At 41.2% G+C, this 26,661-nt stretch overlaps 2 protein-coding genes across 2 annotated transcripts; both read left to right on the top strand.

Annotated features, from left to right (window-relative positions):
- Positions 1-317: 317 nt before the first annotated feature.
- LOC308656765 (uncharacterized protein) lies at positions 318-22,486 on the top strand (the record flags this gene model as incomplete). Its single annotated transcript, XM_081308141.1, has 10 exons — positions 318-391; positions 1,115-1,245; positions 2,467-2,515; positions 3,314-3,489; positions 9,862-10,068; positions 10,819-10,867; positions 11,714-11,880; positions 20,308-20,534; positions 21,484-21,627; positions 22,430-22,486. 10 exons carry the CDS (start codon positions 318-320, stop codon positions 22,484-22,486), a joined length of 1,281 nt encoding a protein of 426 aa, XP_081164267.1.
- Positions 22,487-22,628: 142 nt separating this feature from the next.
- Positions 22,629-25,641, top strand: LOC308656949 (myomegalin-like). Its single transcript, XM_081308327.1, has 3 exons — positions 22,629-22,762; positions 23,061-23,178; positions 24,726-25,641. The coding sequence occupies exons 1-3, from the start codon at positions 22,633-22,635 to the stop codon at positions 24,727-24,729; spliced, it is 252 nt and encodes an 83-aa protein (XP_081164453.1). The 5' UTR covers positions 22,629-22,632; the 3' UTR covers positions 24,730-25,641.
- Positions 25,642-26,661: the final 1,020 nt, after the last annotated feature.

Here is a 26,661-nt window from a genome sequence, read left to right as displayed (position 1 = left end):
TATTGTTATTTTGCCTTCAGTTTACTAACAATGGAATAATGAAACACAAAGACTACAGCCACTTTTAGTTTACAGGGAAGTGTAGGGTGGGCATAGGTTAATTCCCAGTTACTGATTTCTACTGGAGACATGAAAATGCCTTTTCATCCTCAAGAATAGCTCAAACCTTTTTTAACAGTATTCTCTTGTACCATATCAGATCCACAGACATATAACAGCCGTGTTGGTAAAGGTCTGGGACTAATGACTCTCCATTCAGTTCAGGCTTCCCCTGTGTTTGTAGTGAGTGATGTAGAAACTACTCATTGACTGACTGGATGTTTCTGAATTTGATTTCAGGGAGTGGTGCAGAGGAGGAGAGTGGAAAAGAACAGGACTTGCTGGCTCCCAGGTAACAATGAGTGTTAAGAGCCTGGAAGAGGATGGGTTAAATATGAGGAGGGTCCCCAGATGAGCAAACCAAGAGGTGCAAAGTGTCCACACTATTCACATGCAAAGGCAAACACAAGCTGCTGGTATGACTGCATTCCTCAATCACGGAAAAAGTCCATCTTTTAAGGAGGTGTTTTTCTTTTCTCTGTCGTTCCTGTCTGTATCCAACTAGAAGTAATCAAATTAACTGAATGTTTTGTTTTTTTGTTTGTTTGTTTTTTTACCTCACAGAATCTACATCTCCTGTCTTGTATGGGTCCATTGAGTATGAGATATAAATCTGGTTTCTTTCTGGTTGATAAGACTTTTTGGCAGGAATGTCATAGCCTTGGGTGGGGGGAATACACATACACACACACACATATAAAAATGCATGCACACACACACACACACACACACACATAAAGTCCATTTTCTGTGTATGCTGTGGCTCATGGTTGTATCACACAGGGAGAGTGGAGTCTCTGTCCTCAGCTCTTTTCTAGTCAGTAGATTGAGCCCCTCTTCCTATCTCCTGTCATGAAGACATGTGCACCCTGCCCACATCCTAGGAGGATCATTTTCTTTCTCTTTGAAAGGAGTACCCTCTTGCCCTTCTGTGACCACTCCCTTAGGCCTCTATTTAGACCAACTGGGACTCATATTTACTACTCTCATTTAATCGTACTCTTTATCCCTCCAGTCTGAAACAAGCCCCACAGGAGGAGAAAGAAATCCTGCAGGACGTATTGAATGAGGGCTGTAACACTTGCCCCAGTCACTCTGAATCATCAGATATCCACCAGCCCCCATGCTTCAGTGCTGATGTCTTGGGTGAGCATGAAGTCTCCCTTTGTCTAGCTGCAGCTCATGACTACCCCATTAAAACACAAATGCACTCCTATTAATTATACTTCTGAGGGTCCAGTGACAAATTCAGGATGGTAAACCTAGAACTAACAAGAGCAGGGAAGTTGTAGAGACTGTAACCTACTCACAGGTACCATTTATGTGTGTGCATATCAGGGCTCTGCATGACCTTATTCTTACAACCTAGGACAACTGATCTCTCCTACAGTGTTCTTGCTCATGTTTGATCCTTTGATTACAAGCACAAGCCTATAATCCCAGCTGCTCAGGAGGTTGAGGCAGGAGGATCTTGGGTTTAAAGCCAACTCAGAGGGCATGGGATGTGGCTCAAGTGGTAGGACAGTCACCTAGCATGCATGAGGCACTGGGTTCAACACTCGGCACCATAAAAATAAAGATATTGTGTGTCCACCTAAAACTAAAAAAAATTTAAAAAATTTAAAAAGCCAGCCTCAGGAAAAAGCAAGGCAGTAAACAACTCAGACCTTATCACTAAATAAAATACAAAATAGGCCTGGGGATGTAGTGCAGTGGTCATGTGCCCCTAAGTTCAATCGCCAGTACCAAAAAAAAAAAAAAAAAAAAAAAAAGAACATTGAAATGGTTAATCTTGCTTACATTAAAATGCTAGAATCAGGTGGTGGAAATATTGGTTTATACCAGAAAAGTTCTGAAAGAGGAATTTCCTTCTAGTACACTGCCAAAGTAAACTTTGAGATCCTTAAAAATAATCCCTAGTATTGAGAAAAATGAGGCTCAGGTATTTTAATCCTCTTCATAGAGAATGAAACTGGTTCTGTTTGAGAATTGTGAGGGGGCCCAGAGCCACTAAGTCTTGGAATGAGCTTTGTGGAAGGAAGGAAGCTGCAGTTAGTGAAATCCAGAAGAACCTGGAAGAGTATCAAGGGATCAGGAGACCAAAATGCATTTTGACTTTGTCCAGTTACATGAAGAGCATTCCATAATAATGATCCACCCAGTCAGAGACGTTGTGCATGATGGATCAGCATAGCATCTCAGACTATTTCTTTAAACTCAACATGTGAGTTCTTCCAGGTTAAGTCCCTTAGTTGCTCCCTGAATTATATATACATAAATTATGTCTTCTTCTGAGGGAGGTGTCTGTACTGGAATGAGTAAAGTGGAGTTATTTAATGACTTCTACATTTCTGAATATGTTTACAGAACACCATGACAATGAGGACAGTGATAAAGAAGAGTCACTTTATTTCAGGTAACAACGAATGACCAGGGGCTAGAAAAAAATGGGTAAAATAAAATGGGTGCAGGAATCCTAAAAGTACAGAGCATAAGGTCAAATGTAGTCAAAGTTTCTTAAAGGCACAGTAGGAGTGCTGACTGCAGTGAAGTTGTTGATTCTATCCAAGATGATGGAACCCATTAGCAAAGTTCTCTGTCTTCTTTATGGTATTGTAAGAGTGAGTCTGCTCAAGAAGAACTGAGCAGCCTTGGGCACTTCTAGATCTTAAATAAATCATGTGTTCCCTTTGTAAAGGTCAAACTCAGGATGAGATCCAAAAATCATTTCTGTACTGTTAGCCTGAGCTCATCAACAGGTATTCCATAGCAAGAAAAGTAGATAGAACAAAAATGACATCATGTCATAATATGGATGTGCAAAGAAGGCAAAATGTCTCTGAGACTCTTTAATTCAGGAGACTACTGATCAGACACTTGTGTCTAAAATTCACCATGCTTTATGCACAAGGTTGGCCCCTGCTATGCTTCTCATTGTGTGATCCTTCTGTGACTGTACCTTATAGGCAGAGCTGTGCCCTCTTCCTCTTGAGCTTGTTATCTTGTTATCAGTACACTGCGCAATGGTGGCCCTTGGTCTCTCTCATACCATGGCACCTAAACTATGTCCTTGAGATGAAAATGGTTTTTTGAATCATTTTTGAAGGGAGGCACCTGTTTGGGACTCCACCCTTCATCTTTGAATCTGGACCAGCTGGGAGACTGTAATTTTCTAAACCACCATGATTTCATCTTTTGTTCTTCCCTGCCTCAGCTGTCCCCGCAGTCTCAACAGTGAACTGCAGGAAGAGGAAGAGAATGACCTCCAGCTGGATGAAAAATATTTTGGGGACTCTGGTCATCCTGATTCATGTGACACACAAGAACTTGTCAGAAGCTCTGTGTTCCCATCACATGAGCCTAAAGTCAGCTCTACTGTGGATGGAACCAGTGAGTACTTTTATCCTAATTCAGATGAATGCAACTTGTCTCTGGTAAATCACAAATTCTCTGCACTCAACTCCACTATCTAGGCTGAGACATATGCCTGCAGAGCCAGGAGACCCAGTTTGTTTCTCAACAGGTGTAGAGGTCAGGTGGATCTGAAGCTTTGTTATTTTTCTTGCCAGGTCAGTTTATTTTTAATCCTGGTCTGCACTGTGCCAGCCATAGTTGCGAGTAGACTGGAGTTAGGAGGAGGGGATTAGAAGCACCTCACAGACATCACTACAACTTGTTCCAGGAGGGATTGGTCAGACCTCAGTCTTTAAAGGGGTTAAATCATTCCTTCTGCAGTGTCCTTGGAAATTGCATTTATTTTCTAATGATTTCCTCTCCTCTTTTCATGAGATAGAATACTCAAAAATCATATGGAAGTCTCTTATGGTTCTTGAGTGTTGACTCAGTTTCTCAGCTTCCTCTGAGAAGGCTATCCTTCAGTCAATCATTCCTGTTTCTGTTCCACCATACATTGCTGCAGTTTTCAACCCAAAGGAGCACAAATGATTCTTTCCTCCAGAGATTACATGTCGAATCATCTGTTCCATCTGAGAGTTATGTTCTCATGTAAATTGTCAATGGCCAGTGTACATGATGGGGAACTGGCCCAGTTATTCAGACAGCAGAGAGCATTTCTCTCCACAAGTTCCAGGATTGTCACTCTTGTTGAACAAGAGCCCTGAGTGATAGTAGCTTTATAGAGTATGTAGAGAAAAAAAATATATTCTTCTTTCCTCTCTCTCAAGGTAGAGTTCAACTTTTCCTCAGATAAACTTTTGAAATTCTTGAGTCTTTACTCATTAAATCAGTTTTTAGGAAGAGCAGAAGTCTGTGATGTCTCCCTGTATCCGAATGTTTTATAGTAAAATTAACTGACCAAATTTATTTCCCAACCCTTGCTTTAGTCAGTGCCTTTTCAGGTGTGACCATCTTTTTCTTTTTCCCATTTCCACTGAGGTGCAATGATGCAAAGGTTTAATCTCAGTGTCACAACATTTCAGAAACAGAAATACAATACATGTGGTGAACTATAACCACTGCCAGGTGATCTCTGTATACAGACTACTCCATTAAATCCTCAAGAGACACTGTCCACAGTTGGTGGTGTCTCTACAGTAGTGCTGCGGACACTGAGATTCAGCATGGTCACTGCCCCCAAATCTCCACTAGTGTGTGGTGGGAACACAGGGCCCATGTCTGCCTGACTCCTCAGCCAACATATTTTTACTGCTGTGCAGCCTGATCTTTCAAAGATGAGGCTGGTTTGGGTGTTCACCCATTCCTAATTCTGTATGTTACAAATGTTTTTGAGACAATTTCAAACAGAAACAGAGACATTGCTTCTCTGGAACAAAGAATTCATAAGGCCTCTCACATGGGTTGTTGAGCTATTAATCAGTATACTTTGTCCCTGGGAAGAGCCAGTGCCTCATCCATTCCCTCCAAATAGAGCTGGACACAGTCACCTTTATACCTGAATCTGAAATGAAGAAAAAGAGCATTCTAATCGTACAAATATTCATCCTGTGTGGGTTCTCTGACCCTAATGTGTATATTGTGAACAGGACACAGCTGTAACTACAGTAGTGGTGCTGACCTCTCTACTCAGACCTATCCTCTGTGTACACAGAAAGCCCTGCAGAAACAACATGAATATAACTAAGCTACAACTTGATATTTTGTTGAGGACTTTCCCATCTTGCCCACTAATGGCATGTAACAATACTTTTAGAATTTGATAAATGGCTCCAATAGTTGTAGAGGATCTTCTACTGTGAGCCTTGAAAAATGTCAGCAGGGTTCCTCCCTGCTAAAAGCAGGCAACAGAAAACATGACAAAATTCTAACCCAATTTAAAATATTTATTGCAGATGACCTAGAGGGTAGACCTGGCTCTGTGGTCATTCACAGAAGTGGTAGAGAGAGCGAGTCTACATTGAGCTACAGCCACCTTGAGACTAAATTACCCCAGAGCCCTTCAGTCTGAGTTCAAGGTAGTTTAAATGTAATATCCTTGTGGGAAGGTGAGACTTTCCCAAGGGACTTCACAGATTTGGCCACTTTTCATAATAGACACTATATATAGGAGGGGCTGGAGGTTTAGACACAGTGGAAAAAATATTGTACACAATGATTGAGGGATCCAGCCTCAAGGAACTGAAAGAAGTAGATTGAAGGGGAGGAGATTTGTTTTTGATATAATGAGACTAAATAGGATTTCATGAAAAGGAATGGGCCAGGATGTCAGGGGTTGGACATATAAAAGGAGTTCTCCTTCCCACCAAAATTATGTAATGATAGAGTGGCTGGTAGTAAGCATGGCATACAAGACTTTTGTGAAGAAACTGTCCACGTTGCCAAGAGTCCATGAAGAGATTCTTGTGTCAGTGGCCATTTTCAATCCTTCCAGGTCTAATCTCCTTTTTTGTCTGTTTCACCATTGCTTTCACAAACAGGTATATTGGTTTAAGATACTTTCTCCTTCAGGTCAAGAGGATCTCTCATGCATGTTACTGAGTGTCTTCAGTGACAGATGATTAATGATGGATGAACTGAGACTTGGGGACACACAGTACATGAGAGGCAGGGAGCAGCATCTGTAGACAAAGACCTGATTGCTGGAAGACAGTGAAGCAGAGTGAGAGTCAGGGAGGAGACAGCCTGACAAGGAAGGATGGTGTATGGGAGTGTTGGGATGTGATGTTGGATAACCTTGTGGGGCCAGGAATGAGGACTTCAAATGCAAGATGGGGAGTTGAAATTATTCAGGGGGATGTAGGAATACAGTTTTCACAAGCAGAGAGGGAACATGGTAAGAGCAGGACAGTGAGTTAGAAGGCTAGTGAGGCTGGGCTCAGTGGTCCCAGCAGGAGGTTCTCTCATGGCCAGGAGTGTGAGGCCAGCATGGGTAACACTGTGCAGCTGTATCTTAACAAAAGTAAACCTGACGGGAGAGTTGATCTTTGGGGGACTTCACAACCAGAGAAGGTAGTGAGGAGGAGAGTGGAAGAATCTAGACACCAGTAATGAGAGTATGATGAGGTGTGTTCTCAGGGTGATGGAGCCAAACAGTCAGATTGAAGAAATTTTGAGAAAACTGAAGCAGATCGTGGTGAGAATGAGGGATTTTCAAGGAGAGTGTGTGGAGAACACAGTAGTGGGCAGCAGGCCCTCTTGTACCCAGTTCTTCCTGAGCCTGACTTGGATTGACATGAGGCTGCTGGAAACCTCCAGTCAGTTTAATTTCTGAGGACATCTATTCATTTCCCTAGGGACATAGAACACAATTATATCAGGAGGAATGTCCAATTTGCCTCTGTAGTATGTGGAAAATATAAGGATTATGGACCCGATATCTCTTCACAGTTTCATACAATTGATTTACAATAAGGAGCCAGCTCCTCTGCTGCATTGCTTATAGCTGCTAACAGCCTCCAGGTGGCAACAGACTGTACATGTGTATGGATTGTAGGTGGTACATAGTCCACAAGGAATCATAGGCTTCCGAAATGCAGAGAGGGAATGTTATACAACCACTCGACACCCCTTTCCATGGTATCCTATATTCTTTCCATGATCTTTCCTCCCTGGGGAGAGAGATCAAGAAATCTTTTTATTTCAATCACGTCATTGAGTCTCAATAGAATGTCCTCTCTACAAACAGTGATGGAGTTTAATAATACTGAGAAAATAGCCTTGAACTCATTTTTTTCTTCAAAGCCATCTTAAGTGGATGATTTTTCTTCAGGGACACTCTTTTCTGGACACCTGCCTTTGTTGTTGTTGTTCTTGTTTAGTAACATACGACAGTAGAATGTATTTTGCAAATTACACATTACTAGAGTATAACTTATCCTGTCGATGATCCCGCTCTTTTGGTTTATGATGTGAATTTACCCTAGTTATGTATTCAAATACAAGGCTAGTTAAGGCTAGTTAGGTCCAGTTAATTCTATTGTCTTTCCTGTTTCTCTCTCCCCTCCCATCCCTTTATTTTCCTTTGTCCAATACAGTAGATTTCTATTATTCCCTTCCCCAACCTCCCTTGTTTCTGGTTAGCATCTACAAGTCAGAACATATAGCCTTTGGTGTTTGGGATTGGCTTATTTCACTTAGCATGATATCTCCAGTTCCATCCATTTACTGGCAAATGCCATTGTTTTATTTTTCTCAATGGCTGAGTAATATTCCATTCTCTATATACATTACATTTTCTTTATCCATTCATCTGTTGATGATGTCAAATGGTGGTTTCATTCCAAGTTTTCTAAGGAATCTTCATACTGCTTTCCATAGTGGCTGCTCTAATTTTCAGTCCTACCCAGAATGTATGAGAGAACCTTTCTCACTCCATTCCCCACCAACATTTATTGTTACTTGAATTCTTTATAATTGCCATTCTAATTCAAGTGAGATGGAATCTCTGTGTAGTTTTAATTTGCATTTCTCTAATTGCTAGAGATGATAAAGAGTTGTTTGTGTATCTTTTGGCCATTAGTATTTTTTCGGCTGGGAGGTGCATGTTCAGTCCTTTGCCCATTTGTTTATTGGGTTATTTAATGTTTTCTTTTCTTTGGGGTTTTTAGTTTTTTGAGTTCTTAATACATCCTGAGGATTGAATACTCTTGTCTGAGGTGCATGTGGTAAAAATCTTTTCTCATTCTGTAGGCTCTCTCTTCACGTTATTAATTGTTTCCTTTACTGTGAAGAAGCATGTTCTCTCGGTCAGACTGAAAGCTGCGATTCTCTGATATAGTGATGTGAGCTGGAGCCTGGGGCCTAGGGTTAGATACACTCTCAGGTCCTGGGCTGGCCTTTACCAAGTGCATATCTTAGGTGCTTTCATCTCTTTCATTGTTTATTAAAATAATTTCCATAGTACCAGTTCAATAAAAATAAAAATTTTTAATGAAAGCTTTGACTCTGTAATCTCAAATCCTCAGATAACTTCTGGTGATTTGATAAATATAATTTCACAAAAGATATTTTCATTTGATATAGAGCAATTTTTCAGTAATAGTACCAATCCTGGGCCCACAAGTGTGTGCACTGACATATCCAGCTCACTTTTCTCCTTTTCTCATCTCTTTGAATTAACGTGACACCTTCACACAGAAAGTGCACAAATTGGTCTCCCTGATGACTCCACACTGAGTCCATCCTCTCCATTCATCTGTCTCCACAGCCATGTTGCCAGTGTCCTCACAAGGACTCAATTCTGCTCAGATGTGAAGACTGAGTTTCAGTCCCTCCTGCCCCCTTAATCTGGGTTGTGTTCATCTTGATTCTCTGTCTCCCTCAATATCAGCTTCTGGAGCCTGTGGTTCTCATGTCAGGTAGCACACTCATCTGACAGATGTGGGCAACCTTGCACTCATTACAAACCTCTGAGGGTCATGCAAGAGGAGAAACACCTGCCCCTCATGTGGAGCACTCCCTGGCATGGGCTCAGTGTGTGTCACTGGTGTGTAGTTCTTGAAGCACATGTGATAATTTAGGGAGGTTCACCATCTTTTCTTCATGCTGAACTCTCTAGGATGATCCCACAATCCCAGTCAAGACTCAGCCTACAGGCTCAGTTGGATGATAGTGTTCTGGTGTCTCACAGGGAATTTTTGAACATCTGCTTTTCAAACATCTCTCTTTTTTTCCCTCAGGTCTCTAAATTATTTCTGACTTCTAGTGGCCAGAATATTGATATTATACAATCCCACATGTAAAATGTTCATAATTTTCTGTTCATCAGATGTATCCATTATATGTTAGGCATATACAGTAGTTCTATTAGTAATAATGCCTGTATATAAAATAAGTCAGTCATAGTAAGATTTAAAATATTCCAGGGATGATTCTTCCCCAGTTCTCTACTTTCATATAGTTTTCCTTCTACTATGATTTTGCTTAACTTTGATTATCTCTATCTGATTAAAAGCTCTGTCTAGATCTCTAGTGTTATTATTGCCTTTTATACTGGGGAGCTATAGGTGTCTATAACTTCCATATTTCTTGAATATTTTCAAGAATTGGAAGCACACTTGCCTCCTGTCAAGTTTATCATACTGGATATGCCAGAATCATCAACAAAATGAAAGCATCAGTCCCAATGTCTTTATTTTTATGTGGTAGTGAGGATAGAACCCAGGGCCTCATGCATTTGAGGCAAGTGCTCTAACTCCAAGCTACAACCCCAGCCCTGAAAGTATCAGTCTCTATAAGCTACACATCAATACTTAGACTTTCTTGTGCAAGGCTGCTTTCTTGATTAGGTGACTCTTTGGGGTCAATAGGTATGTCACAGGATAATAGTTCCTGTTTTATTTTCAGAACTGAATTTGGATACTTGCATTGAACTGCAGAACCTTCCCACACTTGAGGGTGATGCCCTTGGAGGCTTGGCTGTCAAAACACCTGGATGTGAGCTGCATGTCCTCACTGATACCATGAGTGTCCTGAAAGAGAAGATCATGAAAAGAAAACAACTCTTCAGCAAGTGGAGAATGGCATGCAGATTCCCTGGACTTCAAGCTTCGGGTAGAGTGGTGACAGCTCCTGTGGCTCTGGGATGCACTTTCCCATTTTAGCTTTCTCTATAAGGATGTAGCTCCTTCTGCTGTGTTTTCTCTTCACCATTGGTTCTTTCCAAAACAGATGGAGACTGTCTGGTCTTATGTCTCTATTTTATGTTCTCCCACCCTGAGAGGCCCTTCCATCTCCACCTCCTGTTTGCATTCTGAAGTCTGCTCTGTTCCTACATCTGCTGTCCTGATATTCCCTGTAATTGCCACGGGAAAGCCCAGCTTAATTGGGGGTCCTAATCCCATGAAGAGCATCTTTCAGACACATGCCACCTTCCCTGGAATCACACACTTTTGATCTAACCACCTTCCTTGACTCCGCTGCCTCTTTCTCCTGGGAACATGGCTCCCTCTTGGACCCTCCTTGGCAAACAGGACTAAGTCAACCCTGGATTCTTATCTTGTACACACAGAGGAAAATTGTGAAAACTGATGGGAAAGATTATGACAACTGAACTTCATCTGGGCTTTAGGTGGCAGACCCAAACAGGTCTGGAGTCATTTTGTCTTCACCCCTTAGCCCACTCCATTTTCCATGACTCCTTCTTCTGCTCATTCCTGATCTAAATTGCAATAACTCTCAAGATTTCCTGCAGATCTTATTCCTGTCTAGCCAAGGTGACTGAAGAACCCACATGGGCTCTGTGTTGAGATGGGTGAAACAGCACTATGTAATGACTCCTGGATGTTTTTGAATTGTTTGCAGAAAACCATGAAAATGATGATGAAAAAGACCAAAATTCACTGAATTCCAGGTAACAACAAATAATCTGGAGATTGTAAGAAAGGGCAAAATAAGGGGTTAAGGATAACCTGAAAGAATAGACCATGAGGTCAAAAGTAGACACATTTGATGACCAAATGTAAAAAAGACTACTGTTGGCAGTGGTGATGTTGACTAAGCCCAGTGTGATGGAGCCCTTTAGCCAGGTTATCTTTTATCTTCCTGGTGCTGGTACAGTGAGTGTGACTGAGAAGAACTGCACAGTCAGTCTTGGGCATTTCTTCCTTTTAACAAAAATCACTTGTTTATTTTTAAGTTGAATAATCAGAATTAGAGGCATAGTATCTTTCTGTACTATGGCCTGATAATCGCAGACAGGTATGTCATAGCAAGAAAAGCAGAAATATGCTCCCTTTCTACCCCTTTCACCCCCCCCCAAAAAAAAAGTATTATGTCAAAAAAAAAATGGATAGAAAAAGTTCTAGAAGGCACACATTCTTTGGGCACTCTCTCATGTACCAGGCTGTATTTGCTGGCCATCTATATGTAAGTGTCAATATCAGTCCTGCCCTAGGTTCAACTACAGCTTTGCTTCTCATTGTATGATCCTTCTGTAGTTGTACTTTATAGATGAAGTTGAGCCTCCTTTCTCTTCAGCTTGTAATCTGGCCAGTACACTGGACACTGGTGCTCTCCCTCTCTCTCTCATACCATGGCACCTGAACTATGTTCGTCAGATGAAAATAATTTTATGGATCACTTTTGAAATGAGGGATCTGTTTGGGGACTCCACCCTTCATCTTTAAATCAGGACCAACTGGGAGGCTGTAGCTTCTAAACCACCTTGATTTTTTTCTGTTATTCTTCCTTGTCTCAGCATTCCCAGTGGTGAACTGCAGGAGGAGAAAGAGGATGACCTCCTGCTGGGGAAAACTTATTTTCTACCCTCGGATCATCCTAATTCATCTAACACACAAGAACTTGTCAGAAGCTCTGTCTTCTCATCAGCTGAGCCTAAAGTCAGTTCTGCTGTGGATGAAGCCAGTGAGTACTCCTATCATAATTTAGATGAATCTAACTTGTCTTCCTGAGAAAGCAAAAATTCTCTGCATTCAACTCTACTGTGTAGGCTGAGATATATGCATGTAGAGGCAGGAGACCCATTTTGTTTCAGAGTAGGTACAGAGGTCAGGTGGATCTTAACCTTTGCTGTTTTCCTATGGCCTGGTCAGGTTTATTTCATTGTTGCCTTTTCTGTGTCAGCCATATATTTGCATGTAGGTTGCAATTAAGAGGGAGCACATCATGAGCACTTCAGAGACTCTGACTGATTCTGTCTTTAAAGTATGTCCGCTGTGCTTGGCATGGGGCTCAGGCCAAAAATCCCAGTGGCTTAGGAGGCTGAGACAGGAGAATGAATTCAAAGCCAGCATCAGCAACAGTGGGGTGCTAAGAAATTCAGTGAAACCCAATTTGTAAATTAAACACAAAATAGGGCTGGGGATGTGGCTCAGTGGTCAAGTCCCCTGAGTTAAATCTCTGGTGTCTCCCCGCAAAGAAAAATATGATGTTCACCATTTCTATTCATGATCTTTTCTGCCTGTGGATCAAGATCAATAAATTCCTTTTTTTGTCCCATGCCCTGGTGTCTCTGTAGAATGTTCTCTCCAGAAAATGTAACTAAGATTAATCATATTTGGATAATAAACATGAACACATTGTTACTTCAAAGCCCTCTTTGTCAATTGGATTACTTTATTTTAGGAACTTTTGTATGGGCACCACCCACCCAAGAATACCTAGGCACATGTACAAAAGATGACATGTCCATTGGACACATGATTTCTGTCACTGTGCCTGGGTCGCTAGGTTGGGTCAATTTGCAGGGACATAAAAGATGGGTTTTCCAGGAGTGGTTAGCAAAGGAAGAATTGGGATTGTTACTGAACCCTCTTTTCCTTTCAACTTCCTCTGAGAAGGCCCAAGGGCCTTTGAGTGGACATGTGAGCCCATACATATCATAGATGCAAGTTTCCCATGCACAGGTGCAATCAAGAGCCCAAAGGAGCAGTTGTCCATCAGATAAATATAGAGATCCCTCTTGTGTGTATTACACATTGTTTATACATGTGCTTTATCATATATAATGGGTATACATGAAGTATATCATTATTATGCATACTTTTTAATTCCTTAGGATGAGTTTTCCTTTCTTTAATAATGTGTTTGTTTCTCCTTTGATTTTGCTTGATTTTTATTATCTCTTTCTTCCCCAAAGCACAACCTACCTCCACTCTGATTTTCTAGTGTTTGGCAAATATATCTGGGTGCTATTGGATTTTACAAATCCTGTCTTACTTGCACATACTTACAGAGCATGTCCTCAATGATGGCACAGGTGTCTGCAAACAGAAAATAATTACAAGAAAAATTCTGATGAGCAAGAGGAAACTAGCATGCAGATTCCCTGGCCTTCAGGCTTCAGGTATGTTGGCTCTGGGATGCACTTGACTCCTTTTAACTCTATAAGACTGTAGCTCATCCTTCTGCAGTGATTTCTTTTCACCTGTGCTTGTCTCCAACAGCAGATGGAGCCTCTGTTGGGTCTTATCTGTATTTCCCATGGCCTTGTAGCCCTGACCTGCCCTTCCATCTACACTTCTTGTTTACATTCTGAACTCTGCTCTGTTCTCACACCTGGTCTCCTAATATTCTTGATAACTGACACAGGGAAGCCCAGTCAGATTAGGGTCCCAACCTTATGAAGAGCATCTTTCAGACACATGCTACCTTCCCTTAAATTCTATACTTTCTAGACTTTTTTGCCTTCTGTACCTGATTTCCTTGACTTCATTACCTCTTTCTGCTGGGAATGAGTCTTTCCTAAGTTACTAGCACATGGATCTCTCTCTGGGGGTTTTCATAGGGAACAAGTCTAACTCAAACCTGGGTTGTTATCTTTTTTTAATATTTTTTTTAGTTGTAGTTGGACATAATGCCTCTATTTCACTTATTTATTTTTATGTGGTGCTGAAGATCGAACCCAGCGTCTTGTACATGCGAGGCGAGTGCTCTACCACTAAGCCACAAACCAAGCCCCCTGGATTGTTAACTTAAACATGCAAATTAAAGTGTCATTTTTTATTATGTTTTTTGTTACTTTTTAGTTATTCATGAGAGTAGAGCGCATTTTGATATAATATAGAAGCATGGAATATATCTTAATCTAATTAGGACCCCAGGCATTTGATGTACATAAAGGTGACATTCTCTGCATTGTGTTCCTATATGTACACAGCAAAATTATGTCAGGTTCATTCCTTTTCTTACCATTCATTTCCTTTCCTTACCGTACTCTTTTTCCTTCATTTCCCTTTGTCTAATACCTGGAACTTGTATTCTTCCCCTCTTCCCTCCTTAGTGTAGATTAGCTTCCGAATGTCAGAGAAAACATTTCATATTTGTATTTGGGGAGATTGACTTAATTCACTTAGCATGGTAGTCTCCAGATTCATCCATATATTGGCAAATATCATAAAGTTATTCTTCTTTATGGCTGAGCAATACATGTGTGTGTATATATATATATATATCAAAACCTAGGTTGAATCCATAGCTTAGCTATTGTGAATTGTGCTGCTAAAAACATCGATGCGACTATATCACTATAGTGTGCTGAGGATAGCCTCTTCAACAAATGGTGCTGGAAAAACTGGAAATCCATATGTGGTCAAATGAAATTTAGTCCCTCTCTCTTAAAACTGAACTGAAAGCATATCAAAGACCTTTGAAGTAGACCAGAAACCCTGCATCTACCAGAAGAACATGTAGGCCCAACACTCTAACATCGAGGCTCAGGAACTGAATTCCTTAAGTACACTCCTAAAGTTCAAGAAATAAAATCAAACATCCACAAATGGGATGGCAACAACCTGAATAGTGTTAAAACTGATGAGCAATCATCCTGGATAAAAAGCTGTATTGCAAGACCAGAAGATGGTGAGATAGTGGAAAGCTGCATTACCTTGTCTCATGAGCACAGCAGCAGGAATATATCCACTTACTGAGGTTGATGAAAAAGGAATTTCACAAAATATAATAGTGTACATTCAATTGGACTAGGGAATCAGAAATTTGAGTACAAAAACAAAGAATAAGAATATATAGACGCCAACGCACCTGCCACATGGGTACCGAAAGCAGCAAAGATTCCCCACAAATGGAGGGGAGAACACAGAGAAACACAGATTTAGTACAGAAAAACCTGAGATCAGAAATCAGATCAGAAAAGCTGCCTAAACTTGGTTGATCCAGAGGTTGCAGTATTTAAAATCTTAGCAATTAGAGAAATGTAAATCAAAAGTACACTGAGAATTCACTCACCCCACTCAGAATGGTAAATATTAAAAATAAAAGAAACAGTAAATGATGGCAAGGATGTGGGGAAAGAGATTCACTTAATACATTGCTGGTGGAATTGCAAATTGGTACAATCATTCTGGAAAGCAGTGTGGAGCTTTTTTACAAAACGTGGAATGGAACCGCTATTTGACCCCATTATCCCACTCCTCACTTTATACCCAAACAACTTAAAATCAGCATACCGCAGTGACATAGCCACTTCAATATTTAATTAGCAGCTCAATTCACAATAGTCAAGCTACAGAACCAACTTAGGTGTCCTACATCAGATGAATAGATAAAGAATTTGGTATACATACAAAATGGAATACTACTCAGCCATAATGAAAAATAAAATTATATCATTCACCAGTAAATGGATGGAACTGGAGACTATCATGCTTTGTGAAATAAGGCAGTCCGAAAACCCAAAGGCAGAATGTGGATGCTAACTCACAACAAGGGAGTGAAAGATTAGAGGTTCATTGGACTAAACAAAGGGGAATGAAGAGAAGGGGGGAACATGTAATAGGAAAGACAGGAGAATGAATAAGACACGTCTTTCCTATCTTCATGTATGAATATACAAACAATGAAGTTCTTCGTCATGTACAACCACAATAATGGGGGATCCTATTTTCAACAAGTTATAATTATTCTATGTATGTATAATATGCCAAAATATGCTATTATGTAAAAATAATATTTTAAAAAAGAATTTTCAATAAAAATACTGTATTCCTAGATTTGGGGTTGTAGCTCAGTGGCGGAGCACTTGCCTAGCATGTGTAAGGCACTGATTGGATCCTCAGCACCACGTAAAAATAAATAAAGTAAAAGTATTAAACAAAAATAGCTCTGCCAAAAGAAAAATACTGTATTCCTAAATATATATATATTGTAATTCACCACTTCAAGTTGGGATGTTAATATATTAGCCTACATAGTTGTCTCCTACTATCTAATTCTTGAACTAATTTTCTATTTCAGTTTGTTTTTTATTATTGGTACCACTGTTAAATACAAAACACCCGACAATAAGTAATGCTGCAGAGCTCTAGTAACAAAAAGCATGATATTGTCACAAAAATAGACCCAAAGACCAATAGGTCAGAATAGAAGACAGAGACAAATCCACATACTTAGAGCCCTGTGGTACTTAACAAAGGTGCAAAAATATACATTGGAGAAATGAGCCTTTTTATTAATAAATGGTTCTGGGACAACTGGATAACTATGTAGAAAAATAACACTAAAACCCTATTTCTCACCCTGCACAAAACTCAAATGAAAATGGATCAAACACTTAGGAATTAGACCAGAAAACTTACAACTGTTAGAAAAGAACGTAGGGCCAACATTCTACATATTATTGCTGGCACCAGCTTCCTCAAAAGTACATGAACTGAAACTATGAATAAATAAGTGGGACGCCATCAAACTACAAAACTTCTTCCCAGCAAAGGAAAGAAAGAAGAGTGTGAAGAGAGAGCCTACAGAATGGGAAAAATATCTTGGTCAGCTACTCATCTGATTAGGGATTAATACCCCAAATATATAAATAACTCAAAGCACTTCATACAAAAATATCCCAAATAACCCAATCAATAAATGGGCAATAGAAAAAATGAAATAGAAACTTCTTAACAAAAAAATTACAAATAGCCAAATAGATGAGAAAGGTTCAACATCACTAGCAATTAGGGAAAGCAAATGAAAGCAATACTAAAATTTTATCTCACTCCAGAATTGCAATGTTCAAGAATATACATAAAAAAAATGCAGGCAACGTTGTGGGGAAAATGTACACTTGTATAGTGTTAAGGGGACTGCAGACTAGTCCAAGTCCAGAAACCACTATAGAGATTCATCAAAAAACTAGAGATGTAAACATCCTATGAGGATCTTCCCACTCCTTGGTATTTTGCCAAAACTTCTAAAATCATCATACTACAGTGACAGCTACCTCAATGTTTATAGCAGCACATTTCACAATAGCTAAATTATGGAATCACCTTAATAGATAAATAAATTTTATAATTCTGACACATATATATGATATGTGTGTGAACACACACACACACACACACACTGGGGTTCTTCAAAGGCATAAAAGAAAATGAAATAATGACATTTACAGGTAAATGGATAGCAATGAGAATATCATGCTACGTGAAATAAGCCAAACACAAAAACTCAAAACTTGAATGTTTACTCTCATGCAGAAACTAGAGTAAAACAAAGGAAATGGGGAGGGCAGGATAGGATATCATACAGATAAAGAGCAGTAATGGAGAAGATTGAGAGGCAGAGTGCAGAGATGGGTAAGGGGAGGCAATGCATTGATTGTTTTTTGTTGTTGTTATAGATGAACACAATATATTTATATATATTTTTAACCTGGTGCTTAGGATTGATCAAAGGGACTCAGGCATTTGAGGCAAGTGTTCTCGACTAAGCCACAACCCCAGCCCCAGAATGAATTCTTAAAAAGTTGTTACGTGGGCATATAAATATACCGCAGGGGACGCCACCTTTATGCATAGGTAGAAAGAAGCAATCAAATATAAATTAATAGATGAGCAAAAAGAAGTTTAGTAGAGTAGATGAAAAAGATTTGGGAAATGTTAGGGGGAATGGGAGAAAAAAGAGAGAGGGAAGGGGGCAATCATGAACTGAAGTCAAATTGCATGTGTGTATGATTTTGTCCGAATGAACCCACTACTATGTATAACTACACAGTTCTAATCTTAAAAAAGAAATATAGGTAAGAAAATCATTATGAAACCTAAAAAGGCAAAAACAAATTTCTATGGAAGTTTGGCTATAAGTGGGAGACACATACTGGCCTGGAGCCTGTGTTTTCCAATGTCATTTATAGTAGGACAGGTTTTACTACATTTTTATATTTTACATGATCCAACTGGCAAAGAGGGGCACTGAGACATTAATAGACAAGCTGGGTTTACACGGCTTAGAGACCTAATCAGGTGCTTGGCTTTTTAGTTGCTCTTCCTTCCACCTCACTAGGCTCCGTCTCAGTATCACAGACCTTCCACACTCTCTAGAAGGGCTTCCTTTTCTTCACCTAGGGGGACCTCAGTATGTGGCACAATGCTCCTGTCCCTAAGGAAACCAGGGCTGTGGAAAAGTGCTGGGTGGCAGGCACATTTATTCCACGTGGTAGACATCCACTTGTGCCCCAGTCTCTTCCCTGCCTCTTCAGATAAGCATGTTCACCAGATTTCTCTGGCTCTCTTCAATATCCAGCCTCTATCTTGCCTCCCTAGTTTTAATTTGAGTGTTAACAGAGGTCCCACTCCCCAGCCTCTTGACACAACATTCCGCTCTGTGTCTTCTTTTTTGTCTTTTGGGGACACCAATTGATTCACGCTCTCCAATCACCTCCATGGCCATATCCTCAATCACTTCTGCTCAGGTTTCTCTAAGTCTGAGCCTTGACATTCTCATGCCAGATATTCTTGGGTCATGTTGATCCTTATTTTCTCTGTTGCGCTGAATACACATTTTTCAGATAATGACCTCAAGTGTCAGATGAAAGTGGACTATTTCATGGACTTTTTATTGTGGCCTGTAAGTAAGAGATATCTGTAAACTGCTAAGCACAGTACCCAGCTGGCAGGAAGTGCTCAGCATACATTAGGTTGCTGCCTTGCTCTTTTGGAGCTGCCATGGTGGGTGTGGTGTTGAGTCTCCTCTTCACTTCCTCCTGACAGGGCTTCCCTGTCACTGTTTGCCCATGTACCAGCTGAGATGCAGCAGCATGGCTCAGTCCCTGCTCTTCCTCTTGTTCCCAGCCCCAGAGGCCTGAACTGGAACCTGGCTCTGACCCACTCTCCTCTTAGCAGGAACTCCTTTTATTGATAGTTTACATTTTGATGAACTTTTGTAATACAGGGAATTTGAACCCAAGTTCTTCTATGTGTGCCAGACCTGCCATACTCTATAGAGTGGTTTCTTTTTCTTCATTCTACCACTGAACTGCACCCTAGCCCTTGATAAATATTTTAACATATACATATTTCACATATATGCATATGTATATGTATTTTATAGATGTATGTGATTTTGTGCATATTGAAGTTTCACTACAAGGCATTGTACTAGAAAGCACATAGAAAATTATACATAAAGGTGGTTTATGAAACTGTACCTAACAGGTTTTTACTGGAAGTTACATTCATGTGGAATATCCATCCATCAAACATTTTTTTCCTAAATAATAGAAACATATCAATCTGTTGACTTTTGCTTTTCCATGTGACATATATACGCTAATGATATGAGAAGGAAGTCCTGGCACCTTAGATCTTGTGTGGTGAAGGCTAGACTGTGCATGATATGGGATGCAGGCTGTTTGTGATGTCCTTGACACTGGTTGTTTTTACTCCCTAGATTCAGGTATTTCCTCTGTATTTGGGGTGTTGGCATAGATTTTCTAACTCTGGTCCTCCACAGCTCTTCTTTCTCTTCTCCTGGCTCAGATACTGTCATTGTCACCAGGACAAATGGTATAAATATGACAACTAAAGGGCTTGGACACAATGAAGGAAAATTATTAATGCAAATAGCTGTTGGTCCTCTGTGTGTCATGGGAATTTAGAAAATTTTCTGTGTGCGACATCCTTTTTCCTGACAGAGAAAGCATCGTCCATGTTCCTTGACTCCTCTGTGGCTGCCTTTCTTCTCATTCTTCTTCTTGCCACAGTTGTCCTATTGCTCTCTTTTGGTCATTGCCCTGTACACATTCTTATTCACTTGTCTGTGCCTTTCTATCCAGAAAACTTTCATGTTTATAATATTGTCCTGAATAGCCCACTTGTCAATGAAAACAAAATTTGTCTTCTGGAAAGTTTATCATTATGTAATGATGTAAGAAAGATTATAAAAATAAAGAAACCAAAAGGTGTCTATGGGCTTGAGCCACCCTGCATTTCTGAAGGCTGCCTTTCTTGAACCTGGGCTCTTTCACTGTCTCTGCACTGGTGGGAACTGAGGATATTATCATGAATAACAGCAGATCCTTATTATTGTGGTTTTCTTTTTCAGAGCTGGATTCAAATGATCCTTCAGGAATGAAGAACTCTCTGAAGCTAGAGGGTGATTCTGTGGATGGCTCCTTCGCCAACAAGCATGGCTGCCACATCATAGGCCGCATCGATGACTATACTGCTCTCAGAGAGCAGATTGGGGAGGGGAAACAGCTGGTTGAAAAGATCCAGTCTCTCCTGAGGCCCACATGCAACTTCCTGGGCCTTGAAGCTCAGAGCTCAGAGGTACTCACACCTGTAGCTCCTGGGTTCACCCTTTCTTTGTGCCCTTTGTCCTTAATTCTAGTTTCTTCTCCTCTATTTACTTTTGTGGCCTGCATCTCCCAATGACAGAGAAAGCATCTTCCAATTATTCTATCCAAGCCCTTGCTTCCCTATCTCCTGATTCATTCTATGTTCTACTCTGTGGTACAGGAAGCCAACTAGATATTCTCCCTCAGAGCCACAGAGGTGTCTGTGCAGTGTTGCCACCATCGTCAGTAAAGTATTTGTTAAGAGTTTATGCCCGTATGATGTTGAAATCAGCACTGTCTCATGGTTCATTATCTGTTACAGTCATGCTGGCCCATGTGGATTAAAATCAGTCAGATGGACAGGTAGTGAGGGATTTGCATCCTTATATGTGGAAAGAGTAAGAACCTGGCAATGGGAGGGAGGCAATCTGCAAATGCTTCTCAGAGTGCATCTCTGTTCAGAGACAACAAGGGCCAATGGCTGTGCTGTCTGAGCCACCAGAGACCCATGGATGTATAGACAGAGCCTTGCATCCAGGTAACCCCCACTTCAGGGCAAGACACAGACCCCTATTTATAAACCAACTAAGGGGCCACAGGCCCAGTGTGAGAAGTCACCTCTTGTGCCTCAAGTTCACTGGTGCAGAGGGGTCTTTTATTGCATGCGAGGAAGGTAAAAGGTCTGTAGAGGACATGACATGGGAATGAGCTTTGACAGCCTTATATAGGGTGTCCAGGTGAGGAGTCATTCCAGGTAAAAGGAGCCACACTTAAGTCCTGGGACCTCAAAGGGATGAGCTAGGGTTTTCCAGGTTCAAGCAGCCCATGCTTTGTGCCTCATCAACAAAGGAAGCTTGAGTCTTGTGCAGGGCTGCAATGTCATGAGCCCTGAGATGTCTCAACTTCAGTGATGTCCATGGCTCCCTCCCACCTTTCCACAGGCACCAAGCAGCAAATGTTTCCATGAGCTAAGAAGCAGTGCTCATGCCCTGCAGCACATCCTAGATGAGTCAGCCTCGCTCCTGACCAAGTTCTGGAGAGCAGCTTTACCAAGCTTCCACGGTCCGGGGCTGCCTGGCAAACTGGTAAGAGGCCAGTGTTGTCTTCTGGTATAAGCTTTGTTCTTCTGCCCCATGAGATTCTGTATTCTGAGTTCCAGGGCTTTCTGAGGGTCAGGAGCTACATAGGTTGTGCTGGATCTTAATATAGCATCCTGGAGGGAGACCCCTGGTGGATGTTTTCATTGAAGCTCTGATTACCTTACTTTGTCCTCACACCCCAAACACCAAGATAATAATTCAAAGAGAAGAAAAGGAAATGGAGAAGCACAGACATAGATGCCCTGGTAATCCATAAATATCTGCTTCCAATAAAGCTGAAGTTTGAGCTGAAATTCAGGGGCTTTTGAAGCTTCTCCATTCCTCAGGGCTTCTTGGTCAAAAGATCAAAGGAAGTCACTGTGATCCTGCAGCTTCTTTCAGTCATGCTCCTAGAATCCCAACACACCTTTTATCTCTGTTCCAGTCTGGGGAAAAGGTAGAGCCCCTAAAGAATTGTCCTGCCTTGGGTGGGCTACTATCTGGATCTGCTCCCTAGTTTTTATTTCCATATTAATGTAACTGGTATGTCTGGGGAAAAACTATGCTAATTACAAGGAAGCACTTTACCATCTTCAGATTCGTACAGACATTTTGAAATGTGAACACTGTCATCAGGTAGCCCTGTGTCCCAGACATAGTATCTCTGAAATTCCAAGTCCTGCATGGATGGGAGAAGAAGGGTGAGACAAAACTTCTGCAAGGACTGATTTGGAGGTCTTGTTCACAGTTGGGAGTTGCTGTGGGTCTGGAGTCAGGGTCTCCTTGATCCTTGATTGGGGGCTTTCAGGTTCTCAACATTCCTACCTGTGGTCTTTTTTCCAACTGTTCTGAACTGAGGGATTGAGAAGCTATAATGAAGGAAACTCAGTCTGCAAGTGCTGAGAAGATTATAGAGTTCTACTTCTGATTGGCAGGAACCACAAAGAACTGGATATGTTTGGTGTCCAAACTGTTGTCTGAGAGCTTGTCCTTCTTCCCCAGGATGAGTCAATGGAGAGGGAGCTCCTGGATCTGCGAGCCCAAGTATCCAAACAGGAGAAGCTCCTTGAGAGCACAGCTGAGCGTCTGAAGACTGCCAACCAGCAGAAGGAGAACATGGAGCAGTTCATTGTCAGCCAGCGTAGGTGCCCCTGAGCTGTGGAGCAGCAGAGGAAAGGGCTGGTCTTGCAGATGTCCCACTTGTGCTGCAGATAAACAGTGACCACAGAGGCACTGGAATGTTGGGAAGGGAGAGTCTGATGCACTGGGACCAACCCTCCTGTGACATGAGCAATTGTGGTTGCAGAGGGAGCAGGGACAAAGGGGTCAGCAATAGGCCATGATTGAGGGGTGAGAAGAAAATGCTCTAGAAAATGCATGCCCAGCAAGTAGAGCCTAGCTGGAAATTCCTTCTTTGTGGGGCTCTTTTCTTCTTTCAGTGTCCAGGACACGTGATGTTTTGAAGAAGGCAAGGACTAACTTGGAGCTAAAGCAACGATTGCGTCTTACACAGTCACAGAGCCTGCTTCAAATACATCACCATCTGACATCAGATCTGTAAGTGACCCTGACCTCCTTTACCTTCTAGGAGATAACTGGTCCACCGCACAGGTCTTAGCTCCTGGATAGCCTCCTCTTAAGACTCCATACCTTCACCCTCCTGCCCGCTCAGCTTTCTACCCTGTTATTATTCTCCTCTCGTCACCATCTCTCCCCTTTAGCCCAATTTTCTCTCCTGATGTCAGTCAAGCAAAGAGTCAGAGAAATGCAGTTCAGTTGGTCCTTGAGGGAAGAAACTTTCAAAGTCTCCCTGTGAATCAGTTGTCTACCAAGAGATCTTGAGGCCATATGTGCATTCTGGACTTTCCTGAACTACTTTATGAAACACCAAATAAGGCATAACCTTATAAATTGACTTTAGTGCACAAAATTAGGTTAAGAACAGCATTTTATTTTAACACCTCATTTTCTTTAAAAAACATGAAGGAAGATCCACTTGGTCTCCTGGATATAAAAGAAAAAACTGATAATGAAAAAACGACACTTTAAGGGAAATTTGTAATAGATAGATAGATAGATAGATAGTATCTATGTATCTATCTATCTATATATATATATCAGATATTCTCTACATTTATTTAAATGCTGTGCTAATAATTCCCTAGAAATCCTATTAAGAGAAACTTGATGTGTAACTGATTGTTTTAAATATGAGACATTAAACCTTTAAACTTATATGGTAAACATCAGAGCAGTTGAGCCTTCTAGGAATGTTCCTAAGTTGTACCCTGAGAGCCTTGACACACATAGTGTGATTAAGCATGGGATGTATATCAACTAGCTCTTGCTTTCTAATTCCATTTGGATCTTCTCTGAGGATTGCTTTCTTTCCTGAGTCTCTTATCACAACACTTAGAGGATTGGCTCTGTACAGCCTCCTCCTATCGCTGCCAAGTTAACCCACAGCCTCCAGTTCCTGCTGGCTCCCTCCAGTGTGCAGCCCACCCTCTCCTTGTTCATGATTTCTGGTCTCTAACTCCAGGCTTAATGTTAACTGGTTGTATGCCTTTGGCTGGCCCCTTTGCCTCTGTGAGCTACTACCCTTCATCTGTTAAAGGTGGACCTAGACTTAGATAATCTCTGAGGTCCCTGCCAATTTGACTTCTCCTTAAGAAAAATGAGACACACACTTAACAGGGGAACTTGCCTCAATATGTCCTCTTCAGTACAGGCTGTTTCTACATGTGTGTGTTTCATGCTCCATCCTTATTTTCCTAGAATATGACAAAGGCCTTTATTTTTCTTCAGACCATATAACATGTAGTATGAACTGGGTAATAAAAGGACAGTAGTAGGATCTGACCATATGATATGCAGTAGGGCTATGGCTGGGGCACCAGGGATTTGGGTGCACAGGGAAACTTATCCTCTAAGATGGAACCTGGAATCTCCTCCAGACCCAGTGCATCCCCTTGACTCATTCTTTTTACCACCTCCCACCATGTTTATACCTTCCTGCATGCTTTGCCCTAATTCCAGTGTCTGGGCATCATAAGTGGGGTCTAACAGTTCCATCTGAACAGGATTCTTTTGTTTACTTGCAGGTGAAATCCTTAAGGGTCCTTCTGTGTGCTCCAGCATTGAGACTCTTGCCTTCCAGGAGCCACAAAAGAAGCAAAGCCACCACAGGTCCCTTAAACACAAGGAAGCCTAGGCCTAACCCCCTCACCACATCTGAACAACTGTCTATCTGCTAAGGAGCACCTGGGCCCTATTCCTTCAAATCTGGTGCAGGTCTGAAGAGGTGATCAGAAATGTCTCCTACTAGGGTAGTCAGAAAGGCAGAATGACTTCCTGGCAGTGATGGAATACCAGTAGTCAAATACCACCAGGCCTCTCACTAGACAAAGTGCACCTAAGAGTGCATGCTAAACCTCGAGACACTGCTTCTGAACAGCCTCAGTGACACAGCACCTGCCACAACACAGTTCTCACCTCAGCAGCTCTCCTCAGAAAATCAGCTCTGGGGAAATTGTTGCCTCCTACACAAGGGTCTTGTGGTTCCAATGTAGAGCTCCTTGGCAGTTCTAGAAGCACCCTAGTGAGCAGCAGGGCCCTGCTGGACAGTGTCAGTGAGACTCAGCTAGCACCTTTCACAGATCCACACCTGACCATGTAGCTCCTCTAGGCCAAGCCAGGCTGGACTTTGCACTGCACCATCAGGTCTCACCTCTTTGAGTCCATGTGAGGAAGGAAATTGATGACTTGCTAAGAGGCCCTCTCATTTATAGCCTAGCACAATCTGCTTCCTTTATTCACTCATTCTCCAAATTTTACTGCCCCCACTCCTCCACATTAAATATGCTGTGCCATTTTGCTAATCTAACTTCCCTCAGGGGAATATGAGACTGATGTCCACACCAAGCCTATGCAAAGTCTTGCATATGGCAGCCTCTACTTGTTTCTTAGTGGTGTGGGCCAGGCCCCAATTGTACTGAAGCCTCCTTTGTGTCTTCAGAGTGCTCCTGGTATGCGTAAATGTAAGATAGAGGTTTATTTATGTTGCTGTAGCCATACGTTGAAGGCCAACATCACTGATGGCAGGCAGGGTGAAACTGTAACGGTCTTTCAGTGGCTTTTTTTTTTTTCTTTTAAAGCAAAGTTTGTATAAATAGTTTCTTTTTTTGTGTGTGTGTCTTTGTTTCCCATTTCTATATTAGTCCCTAGAACAAGTGTTAAGAATAGAAAATAAAATAAGCCATACCCCAAAAAACAAAGACTGAATGTTTTCTCTGGTAAGCAGATGCTGATCTATAAAGCAGGGTGGTGGGGAATGAAGGAACCTTGGATTGAACAGAGGGGAGGGAGGTAAAGGGAGGGGTGTGGAGGTGTGGAGGATTGTGGAATGAGAGGGACTTTAATACCCTATATACATTTGTGACTACACTACTGGTGTTGACTCTGCACCATGTTCAGCCAGAGGAAGTGCTCCATTTGTGTACAGTACTATCATATATTATGAATTAGAATAAATTTAAAAATTAATATTAAAAAATGATAAAAATCTTTAAAAGAATAGAAAATAAAACTGTCGTGAAGAAATTTATTGGCTCATTCTGAGGTCTAAGTTTTAAAAAGTGACAATTTTTCCTCCTTGCCATTTTTCAAGAATTTCTAAGATAAGACAAGTGTTTCTTAAACCTGATGTGCCTTTACAAATTCACAGGGAAGGACATTTTTTGCTGTTTGTTCTGCAGCATTAAAACTCAGGAGTCAGGATGGCAATGGAGAACTGGTTTCTTGCCATCCTGGGTTTGAGCAAGATAGAGAAGAACATTTTCTTTGACCTTGTCTTCATCTTTGATGACCTATCTCTAGTTACCACTCAGTTAATCCCATCAGGGATTTATTCACTGCTTAGGTTAAGGCTATGACCCAATCATTTCTCCTTCAAAACTTGCATTGTCTCACATGTGAGCTTTTCGGGGACACCACATCTAAACTATAACAGACAATACCTTTATTTTATTTTTTTAAAAT

Source organism: Spermophilus citellus (assembly GCF_964194105.1).
Source record: "Spermophilus citellus genome assembly, chromosome: 9".
Lineage (NCBI taxonomy): Eukaryota > Metazoa > Chordata > Mammalia > Rodentia > Sciuridae > Spermophilus > Spermophilus citellus.
The sequence above is the reverse complement of the archived record's forward strand: the minus strand, read 5'-3'. Positions and strand labels throughout refer to the sequence as shown.